Source organism: Boleophthalmus pectinirostris, unplaced genomic scaffold, assembly GCF_026225935.1.
Source record: "Boleophthalmus pectinirostris isolate CB_2022bp ecotype Guang Dong unplaced genomic scaffold, ASM2622593v1 HiC_scaffold_9, whole genome shotgun sequence".
Lineage (NCBI taxonomy): Eukaryota > Metazoa > Chordata > Actinopteri > Gobiiformes > Gobiidae > Boleophthalmus > Boleophthalmus pectinirostris.
This window is the reverse complement of record NW_026571541.1, coordinates 33,426,162-33,437,208: the sequence shown is the minus strand read 5'-3', so window position 1 is coordinate 33,437,208 and position 11,047 is coordinate 33,426,162. Positions and strand designations below refer to the sequence as shown.

General features: G+C 36.4%; 2 protein-coding genes across 2 annotated transcripts; one reads left to right on the top strand and one right to left on the bottom strand.

Moving 5' to 3' along the window:
- Positions 1-762: 762 nt before the first annotated feature.
- LOC110161090 (interferon-induced protein 44-like) lies at positions 763-6,078 on the bottom strand. Its single transcript, XM_055147937.1, has 6 exons — positions 6,051-6,078; positions 5,407-5,611; positions 5,117-5,269; positions 3,863-4,034; positions 3,673-3,773; positions 763-1,470 (listed from the first exon to the last, which is right to left on the bottom strand). The coding sequence occupies exons 2-6, from the start codon at positions 5,434-5,436 to the stop codon at positions 1,306-1,308; spliced, it is 621 nt and encodes a 206-aa protein (XP_055003912.1). The 5' UTR covers positions 5,437-5,611; positions 6,051-6,078; the 3' UTR covers positions 763-1,305.
- A 788-nt stretch (positions 6,079-6,866) lies between these two features.
- LOC110161100 (uncharacterized) lies at positions 6,867-8,436 on the top strand. The gene is made up of 5 exons (XM_020925814.2): positions 6,867-6,988; positions 7,070-7,130; positions 7,213-7,320; positions 7,408-7,617; positions 7,964-8,436. The coding sequence occupies exons 1-5, from the start codon at positions 6,944-6,946 to the stop codon at positions 8,221-8,223; spliced, it is 684 nt and encodes a 227-aa protein (XP_020781473.2). The 5' UTR covers positions 6,867-6,943; the 3' UTR covers positions 8,224-8,436.
- The last annotated feature ends 2,611 nt before the right edge of the window (positions 8,437-11,047 follow it).

Below are 11,047 nucleotides of genomic sequence, written 5' to 3'. Positions count from 1 at the left end.
TTTTTTCTGATGAACTTGTTGTACATCAATATTACCGTTTACAGTGAAGAAAACGATGAAATATGTCTGTCATAGTGTATTATAGGAATGGAACGATAACCAAAATATCGTGATATCGTATCGTCAAAAGTCTCACAATAATTTCGTGGTCTGTCACAATATATCGAATCACAAGTTCCTTTACTTAAATGCATGGTTTTATAGTAGCAACAACTTATAAACATAAGGAACTACATCTCCCATGATTCATTTCAGTGCAAAAAACATACAGGAATATGTTTTTTACTTAAATACATCATGAATTTCGGACTTCAGGTCATAGCACAATGTATATTGGGAAGGGTCCTCAGAAAAAGTGAGCGTCAAACCACCATGTTTGTTTTCCCAGTGGGATGCGTCTATTGACAAAGTCGATCTTTTCAAGTCTTTTGAACCATATCACTTTTGTTTCTGGTTCTGATATTGTCATATTTTAGTTTTGGGATTCGGACATCGTAATTGTGTGGTTGTTCGAATGTCCCAACAGCGGAAAACGGCTCGAGAAATGGGCTTTGGACGTTTGCAAACTCCATAGATGCAAAAGGGAATCAGATGCGTGTGACTGCAAAACCTCTGTTCAAACTGTTTCCCAACGGAATTGAAAAATAGTGAAAGGTGAAGGTGATGGGCAGGATTGATCCACGGGAAGGACCAAAAAAGAAACCTTTGACTGCCTAAATCATCCCGAGTTTGCAGTGAACATTTTGTATGTGGAGCCATCAAAGTGGGATCCCGTTTGTTAAGTGAGAGGTACAGAAGACAAACAGACTGAGCTGCACTTTCTTGTTCGACTTTACAGCAACATCATGTCTTGGTCTCTTTGCAGTGGAAGGTGTTTCTTGATGAACAGATGGTGCCTTTCGCTTTGGCGTTGACTTTTTAAATTTGCACCCAAGGTGGAGCGAGGGATCGGGATTTTGCTTTGATGGCTCTCCACATATAAAATGTTCACTGCAAACTCGGGATGATTTAGGCAGTCAGAGGTTTCCTTTGAGGTTTCCTCCTTCTCTACAGCAAATCAAGTAATCCAAAGTATTCAGATTATGTTACTCACTTTAAGTAATTTAATGGATTACATTACAAACTACATTTTGGGATATGTAATCTGTAATCTGTAGGGGAATACATTTTAAAAGTAACCTTCCCAACACTGGACATTTCCATGGAATCAAGCAGGAGAGAGGTTTGTGGAGATGCAAGCGCACAGAAAGGCAGCATGTTTTTACGCACGAAAAACCCATCCATAAAAGGTTACGTATTGTGGCTTTAAAGAGTGTGAATGAAATTGTCGGCGTAGTTGAGCATGTGTTTGAGAGTACTCAGGACCAGTGTGTCCATGCCTTCATTTCCTTGGTGGTATTTCATGCAGTAGTTTCTCACTGGGAAAAAGTGGTTCTCATCAAACCCCACGTCTGCCCCATATTCTCTTATCTGCAAACAGGAAATACACAGAAATGTCAGAAACATGTGAGATTTAAAAAATCTGTTCACAAAGATTTGTTTAATTGTGTAATTTGAAGAAAAGTCTAGAGTGTCAAACTTTATTGTGCACTGGAAAAAAACAATGCCTAGTTAAATTAAAATGACTTAAATTAAGAACATTTGACTGTATTTGAGTCGATTCAACTTGAGAAGTAAAAATATCTACCGTGTGTTTTTCTTAATTCAAGCAGCATTCGTTTTTATTTCTTATTTTAAGTGTAGCAAGATGCATTTTCATATTTTAAGCACAAAAAGTCTTGTTCCACTGGTAGATATTTGTAGCCTAATTCATCAGACGGTTTCACTTCGTAGAAACCGTCTGACCTCGCAGCATTAGGATTCGTTCGCTCGACGGTATGCAGGTACTTTTTTTATTTAAACAATTGCTGCTATTTGGTCATGACATATGTAATGCACCAAATCCCGTAGGAAGAAGGACAATAGCGTCTTTCCCCTTGATAAAAGTCACCAAAACATTTTCTTTGTACCGGCTTTAAATCCTCGATCTCGGGAATCATTGCCAACACAGAATGTATGGCTCTTCTCTGATTGGCTGATGCTCGAACTTGCACTTCCTGGGTTCTTGCAAAGCGTTTAGTGCAGGGGTGTCAAACATACGGCCCGGGGGCCAAATCCGGCCCTCTAAGACCTTTAATCTGGCCCTCGGCAGATTTTCGACTAAAATATTTTAAAGATATTTTCTATTAAAATATTGGTAATTTTCTGCGGTGTTTATCATAGCAGCGTCTCCAGCGTCTCTGTACGTGGCCCCTCCCACCAGAGCAGCACAAATGAAGACTTGTCTCTTTCCAAACGCTCTCTTTTTTGACAAAAATGTCAAAAATCTTTATTTACATACAAGTTAATGTTAAAACATTTTGTTGAAATTGTATTTTTCTTAAAGTTTCAGGTTGTTCATAATATTATAATATTTTGTAAAAGAAAGAGTTCATCAATTAAAAAAGATTTCTGTAATGGATTTGCATTTCTCTGCACAAATATTTGTACTTATTGCTATTTTTGGGACATATATGCCATGAGTTTTCTGATCCGGCCCCTTTGGGATCAAAGTAGATTGGATACGGCCCCCGGACCAAAATGAGTTTGACACTCCTGGTCTAGTGTATTCTGATTCCTGATCTAGTCGCTGGAGAGAAATGAAATAGAGCGGCGGCACTAGGTGGCGCCAGCCTGGCTAAGATATTTTGACTTGTCGAGTGAAATTTACTCAAATCAGGATAAAACTTTCTTAATTAAAGTGATCACTAGAATTGTTTGTTTGTTGCAGTGTAATCTTTCAGTGGATACTGCGATTATGTGTCCTGAGGCAAAACACTTCCCCACCTTGTATAAATGTGGTGTATGAGTAACACCAGGTTCATATTAAAGGGCCCATTAAGTTATGTTCTAAGTTTTAATGTTGTTTTCTCATCACAAACAGACCTGGAGTTGTGTTTTGTTTCATTCACACATGTTTGACACACAAACCCTGCAGATTTAGCTCAGTTCTTAAATGGAAAACACTGTTCCACCTTGTGATGTCATGTGGTAATACAGAAAGTGCTCCATTGTGTTTTTAAACTCCACACACCTTCACTAGAGTCATTTGGATAATTTCAACCTTGGAATTGCCAATCTTACATCAGTTACAGGTGTTTTCAAAGCTCATAAAATCCCATTCTGACTGTGAGCGGGATCGCCTCTCCACAGATCTGACCTATAACTTGGTTTAGTTTGGTGTACATGGAGATAGAAAGGTTTAATGCCGTACTGTGAAACATTCCAGACAAAGCAGTAACATCGCCATGGACAAAAGCATTTGACGGACCCTCCACCAGTAAAGTTACACAATGCACCTTTAATACTTTTACTTAAATTGATTTTTCATGTGATACTTTTACTTTTTTGCTCCAGTATCTGTACTTTTACTTAAGTAACAAAATGGAGTACTTCTTCCAACACTGAGCATTTGTAACTCCAAACCAAACCCAAAGAATGACTGATTATGTTTATGTTGTTATGTCTGATGTCTTCCTTATGATCAATTTAATGCTAAAAATATCAATTATTGATCTACAGAATATTTAAGTAACTGAAAGATAAATAGAAAAACACATGAGTTAAAATGGCTTGATTTGAATATTAACTCACCTTATCTAAAATATCTTTAACATGGAAGATATTTTGAACGTTCGCTTTGGCTTCTGTATTGATGAGATCACAGTGCGTCAAAACGGCCACATGAGGAATATCTGAAGACACAACAACATTTCAGCTTTAGTTTACATAAGAATTTAACACAGACAGTTAACAGCTGACTTTCCCAAAAGGCGGTTCTCACTCAGATCTCGGGCCACACTTCTCATTCTTCGTATCTTCTCGATGACTGAGGAGTGGAGGGTTGGAGAGTGTGCAGGGAGCACACAAACCAGAAGGTGCACCTTGTCCTCTGGAGCAGGGCTTGGGTTGTAAAACTTTGAGTTTGTGTCTGTCAGCGGAGAGGAAGCGTTGAACTGCAACAGGAGAAATCAGTGACATTAACATTTTTGTGCATGTTTAGAAGAGTGTGTAGACCCACACAGGGCTGCTGCTGTAATGTGCCAGTGAAGAACGATGGGACAAATGCTGAGGATACATTTCTCATGGGGGATTAATCAAGTATATCTCAACCTTAAAGTGCCTTGTGGGATGATTTTAGTGCAGCTTTAGTGCTTCAGTCAAAGCACTTTAGATAAAGGTATCGCTCACCCATCCACACACATTCTTTTGTACACTTTGAATATAATAAATAATAATAATAAATAAATAAACACTTAAGCCAAGCCCACCATGGACTGACTTCCTAAAAGACTCTGAACATGAGCTTCATCTCCACAGGGCTGAGTACTCTCCCTCCCCTGCTCCACACAGGGTCTGATCACAGCTCACCCACAGATCCCCAAAGAAAACCACCCTTTTATTGTTCTATGTTGTCTTTTTAGTGATATTTTGTAACAATCTTTCTGTGCACCTGCAGGGACAACATATGAAAATAAGCACTTCTGCAATAATGCAACTTTCCCATAGCAACAGAGTGGCTGGCTGCTTTTGTAGCTACTTTCTGTTTGTTTGAACTCAGTTTTTAACCTCATATTATGGGATTTTAACCAACTTTACTTTACTTTTAAGGCAATATGACCAAACATATGCATCAAATATATTGTGTATCTGCATATGTGAGTGTAAAGTGGAAGGAGATGAAGAGATTTGAATTAGTAACCAAAGGATTAAACTGAAAATAAAATTGAAAATGTTTAAATCAAATTGCTTTTGTGTTTTTCTGTTCCATTAATGAAATAAATCTTTATTATTATTATTATTATTATTATTTATTTATTTTTTTTTTTAATTCAAAATCAACTGTGTGCTCCACAATTAGCTGGAGGATAACTTCTGTTTTGCGACACCTTGTGGCTCTTACATGAAACCTTTTCAAAACAATACAGCTATCTATGGAACTCACAACAGAACTACTAAGAGTAATAAAATAATGGAAAGAATAGTGCAGCAGCATAAAGTTAAGCAGGTTAAATATGGGATATATAGATTCTGAGACCTTGTATCCGTCCCTCACGTGTCCTTTCAGAATCAGAACCAGGTCCTCCACGTGAATGCCCTGGTCTTTGAGCGGCTCCAGTCCCATTGTGTCCGTGAACACAAACGGAAAACAATCATCTGACTGATCTTTACGGATTTTGTACGTTTTGTACTACAGAAAACACAAAAAACAGATTAACAACATTAATGCAAGAACAGATCTGAGTGAAACATCAAGAGTGACAGAGTGAAACATGTGCAGTCCATTTGTACTTGTGTACCTGTATATATCTCCATGTTCTCTCTTACCTCATTAGTAAAGCTCTTGGACTCGTCCATTTGTGAACTAACTGGAGCAGGAATGGCTGAAGTCTGTCGGAGGACGGTGGTCAGAGTGTTGATAAAACTGGACTTGCCCGCACCCACAGGTCCATACAACAGGATGTGCAAATGTTTCACGTTGTCTCTTGAAGGTTTGAAGTTCTTTATAAAGTTCAGAAGATCTATTTTCTCTCTGTTGACAAGAATCTTTCATTTTGTCATCTATAGAATGAAAGTCATATGTTTTGCCTGATCAGCCTGGACTCCCTATACCCCAGACTCGACCGGTCATGACTTCACATGAAGTGATTTGACAGGCAAAATTAACAGATCAGACATTTTCCTGGTATGTTTGTGTCAAAAACTAATATTACAGTTTATAAGTAAAAAAGAAAGAAGAATAACACAGTAGATTTCTGTCAAATAGAAAGACGAGAGCAACTTAAGTTTGTAATCTGGGGTAAAAGCATTTAAGTTTTTGAGAGACATCTTAATGTATTTGAGTAAATTACATATTAATGAAAAGTATGTTGAATGCAAAATTTTCATCAATTTTTTTTACTAAGTCAGAATAATACAGAATAAACCAGGTCCCAAAGTGGTTCTCTATTCTGTTCTTAATGTGTGCTCACTTCCAGTTGAAGTCCCTCCACGGCTCCTCTAAGACTGCAGACAAAACAAAGAAAATAAAGTCAATCACTCCAAAGCACTAAAGAATACTACTATTACTACTACTACTATTAATAATAATAATAATAATGATAATAATAATAATGATAATAATTCTTGATTGTCCAAAATGTGGCACTTCAGTGACTTACGTTTGGCTGCAGGGAGAAAAACAAACAAAGATTATATCAGATGTGGTACCTGCATTCAGCTGTAAAACAAACACTGTAAACTGTACAGTGTAAAACTAATGTGTTTACATACTTCATGTTTACAACTTAAACATACAACGCTACTTACATGCTTTGGATCCCATTGGGTTATTGTCTCAGAAATAGCTGAAGCAAAAATAAGATCATTAAATTATATATACGTTGGTAATCTATATCTGTCTTTAACTATACATTGAATGCATGCGCTGAGTACTGAAGGGCGCTCAGTGAATAGCTCTTACCTGCAAAAACTGTCTCTTACTCACTGCACCTTATGTAAAGCAGTGCTGTGTGCATTGAATTATAAACTCTCTCACAGTTTTCTTTTGGTTTTATGAACTCTCTCACGGTCATATAAAAGGAACCCAGTTTCCGTTTTGTCAAGAACTTCACATAACCCGTAATGTGACAGACACCTGTATATGCTCAGAGTTGGATGGTATTTCCTGTGGCAGGAAGAACGATGCAGAGAGCAGTGCCCTGCAGACTGAGCCCCGATGTTTATGAAACCAAGGTGAGGTTATAAGAGAGAACAGGACTGCACTGGCATCAAAACAACAATGAAATAACACTGCACTGATAACACAGACGGAAGTGAATAATTTTAAATACGTTTTTTGGTGTTTTTTGGTTGAAATTGCAGAATGTCGACTGAAAACCCCGATACTCTTGATGAGGTGAAGACAAATGTGAGTGACATGTTTACATTTGCATAAAAATTAAATCCTCACATTGGATTCTAAGGTGTGTGTGATTCTTTTCTGTTCCAGACTGAAATGAACAAACTCCTACATCAACTCGAAACTGTTGCATCTCGTGATTTATTTCAATGTTTGTTTCATTACTGCACATTATGGTTTTTATTTGTTTTATTTCAGGGATTATTTTGTAAACTCTCTTCTTTCTGCTGAAGGTGCTGACAAACTTGTAAACAGCTGTTATGAGAAAAGACCAATAGAGGAGGAAGAAGTGAAAACACTGCTCACAGCACTGGTGACTGAAATGCACAAGCTAAAGCAAGGTGAGTGAACTGCAGCCTACAAGTTAAATATTCTGAAGTTTTAAAAAAATAAAGCATTGAAGATATTATATCTAATTTGTCTTTCAGACAAATTGAGCTGGTTTTCTTTCTGTTGTCCACAACACAAAGTGAAGGTCAAAACAGTAATAGCAGCAGAAACTTATGGTGCTCATGAGAAGATTCTGAAGTTGGTAAATGCGCGTGAACATCTCACTGACTATGAGTGGGTCCTGCTCTTCTGTCCCGTCATTTCTCGCATTCAGACAGACGTGGAGGCGGCCTTGGCAGCTATTCCAGGTAAATACTGTTATATAATAAAACATAATTCCACTTTCCAACAGGCAAAACCACACATAAGCAGCCAGGTCAAATTAACAATAAAACCAAAAAAGAAATATATATAGTGTAATGGCTGGTATCACTTGAATATAGTATAGCTTATAGTAAATTCATATTTTAATGCATTTTGACTGACTTTAATGTAATTCTTTTCTCAAACAAAAATATTAGCCAGGAGTTACTGATTGATATTATCAATATAATTATTATAGAATTACAATTTATGTTTAAAATACACCGTCATGCTGAATGCTTTATGCCTTAAAAATGCTCTAATATTATGATTTTTGTCTGTTTTTTTCAGAGAAAGCAAAGGAGAAGAAGATAGTTTTGGTGCTGATGTTTCACACCACAGACGTGGATTATTCAACAAAAACTCGACTGAACTTTCAGAATGTTGCCTTGACTGTTAAAGTCCTTTACCATAAAAGCACAAATGGATATTTTAAATGTGACAAAAATAACCAAGCCATAGAACAACTGAAAACATTCTTCATGTCTGACACGAATGCCCAAACTAAAAAAATGCACAGTGTTCCCACAGCGATGTCTGAAATCGTGTAATGTGGGCCCTTTAAAATAGTAGACTGTAGTAATATTGTAGAAAAAAAAAAAAAACAGTTATATTTATCCTTTCCCCAAAATAATTTATGACCAAACTTATTAATTTTGTAAAATTAGCACTGATAATCCTAAATTTTTAAACAAACCAAGAGTCAGAAAATGTAAATTGTATATACATTCATTATATTACTATTTTGGTCACTGGGACTTCATCTCAAGAAACAACACATTCTTGTTGATTTTTTATAAATAAATGCTATAGATAGATATTTTCAGATCACATTTGTGTAAATTGTGTAAATACGCCAAAGCAGTGTTGTGAATACACTATTAAAATGTTAATACAGTTTGAAAACACGATTTTTATTATGAATTTATTAAACTAGAGCTGCTATTTCCTGGACAGTTGTGCACCTTCACTTTTATTCTATCTTGTCCTAACTTTGGACCAACTATGTTTAAACTAGGGGTGTCAAATTATCGCGTTAATTGCGATTAATTAATTACAGTCATATTTAGCGCATTATGTTTTTTAATCGCGTTAATCTCATTTTTAATCTCTAACTTTAGTGTTTCTGTATGTGAGTTGCTTTATTATAAAACCTGTTTATATGTGTTGTTGGGACAACAACAGACACACAAAAAAAACACATTTATACATTTTTTTATTTCGGTAATTCCACTCATTGCCGGAAACCCACACAAAACGCGCGCAGTAAGAGCGATGTAAACGTCATGTTAACGTTGGCGGCGTCAGTCGCACAATGGACGAGGTCGAAGAGCCAGTAGAACAGAGGCAGCAGTGCACAGGTAAAAACACATTCGTGTCTTGGAAATTATTCTCCCGACGTAAATATAAAAAGAAAATAACAAATATAAAATCGCCTACAACTTAAACGTCACTGGTGAAAACAACCTGCATAAACTCATGATGTCTGCACTACTGTGACCTGCCACATGAGGGGACACGCACACAAACACACAAACACACACAAACACACACAAACAAACACACACACAAACACAAACACACACAAACACACACACACAAACACACAACACACACACACTTCATCATCGTCATTAACCTGAGAACGCGCAGGACCACGTTTCCTTCCGTAGACACTGCGCGGACACCGACGTGCTCCCGTGAGCCGCGTGTGGATCGTGTTTTCTCGCGTACGCGGCGTAAACCGCGCTTCCTCCTGTGAGCCTCTAAACCAGAACTAAACACCAAGACTGAAAACCAGGACTTACCCAGTCCAGGACTAAACTAGGTCTAAACCAGGACTAAACCAGGACTAAACCAGAACTAAAACCAGAACTAAAACCAGGTCTAAACCAGGTCTAAACCAGGACTAAACCAGAACTAAAACCAGAACTAAAACCAGGTCTAAACCAGGACTAAACCAGAACTAAAACCAGAACTAAAACCAGGTCTAAACCAGGACTAAACCAGAACTAAAACCAGAACTAAAACCAGAACTAAAACCAGGACTAAAACCAGGATTAATCCATTCCAGGACTAAACTAGGACTAAAGTAGGACTAAAGCAGGTCTAAACCAGGACTAAAACAAGGACTAAAACCAGTGATCTCATATATAAAGCATTTCTCTATCAATAATATTTTTAATATGGTTAAGGAAAGACTGGACTTTTTATTGTCTTTAATTAGACAAAAGTTATTATGTTCAGATTTCCTCGTCTTTGCTACTTTACAGCAAACAGTTTCTTATTCATGGAGACTTGGGCTCAACAGCCAATTTGTGAAAATTTGTTAAACAATAAATGACTTTATAAATTCACTTTTTTAAATCTATATTGGTCTTTTGATCTGCCACAATAATGTAATAATGAATTTAAATGAAAATACCTCAAATTGAAGGCTTTTCTCAGCAATTTTTAGGTGAGATTAAAATGAGATTAATTAGATTAATTAATTACAGATCATAATTAATTAATCTCTCAATTTTTTTAATTGCATGACAGCACTAGTTTAAAGGTGCATTTTTTTTATACAGAATGTTTCACAGTATTTAACATTTTTGTCTTCATGGAGACCAAACCAGACCAACCAATTACATGTCAGATCTGTGGAGAGACAACGCCACTCATGACCAGAATGCTTTTTTTTTTTTTTTTTTTTTTTTTTCACGATATTTTTGAGCTATAAAATGACCTGTAATTGAATAAATGTAAAGTAGAGCTGTTTAATGTCCAGGCAGAGCAGTGATGTATCCATAAAAACACGCAGGTGACTGACCCCCAACCAGAAAGTTACATAATGCCCCTTTATTTTTTCCCCATAATGTTCCACATAGCATTAAATTGATCTCTCTCCAAGTCATTTATATTTTTTAACTATATGAAGTATGACAGAACATTAAATCACAGCCGTAATACATAATTATAAATGAATAAATGCATAAATAACATACATAAAACATAAAATAATAACATAACATAAAATCGTGTAAGAAAATGTTTTAGCATAGTCCGGTCCGCTAGGTGGCGCCGTGCACATGGCATAGGAATCCGCGCACAGTGATAACACGATACATCTTTTTTTTTTGTCATAATTTATAACTTTTCTAATTGTCACTTTACACCGCGTGGGTGTAGGAGCCGTCACAAATTCATCAGTGTGGGATAATAGTTAATTTTAAGGCCAAAAATTAAATTAAACAGGTCACACGAAAATAGAATAACTGCATAAAAAAACACAACAGTGAATAAAAAGATATTCACATATAAATATCCCTTTTACAAGCAGCATCGGAATCATTCAAGACTTTTTTTTTTTTTTTTAAGATATTTAGATAC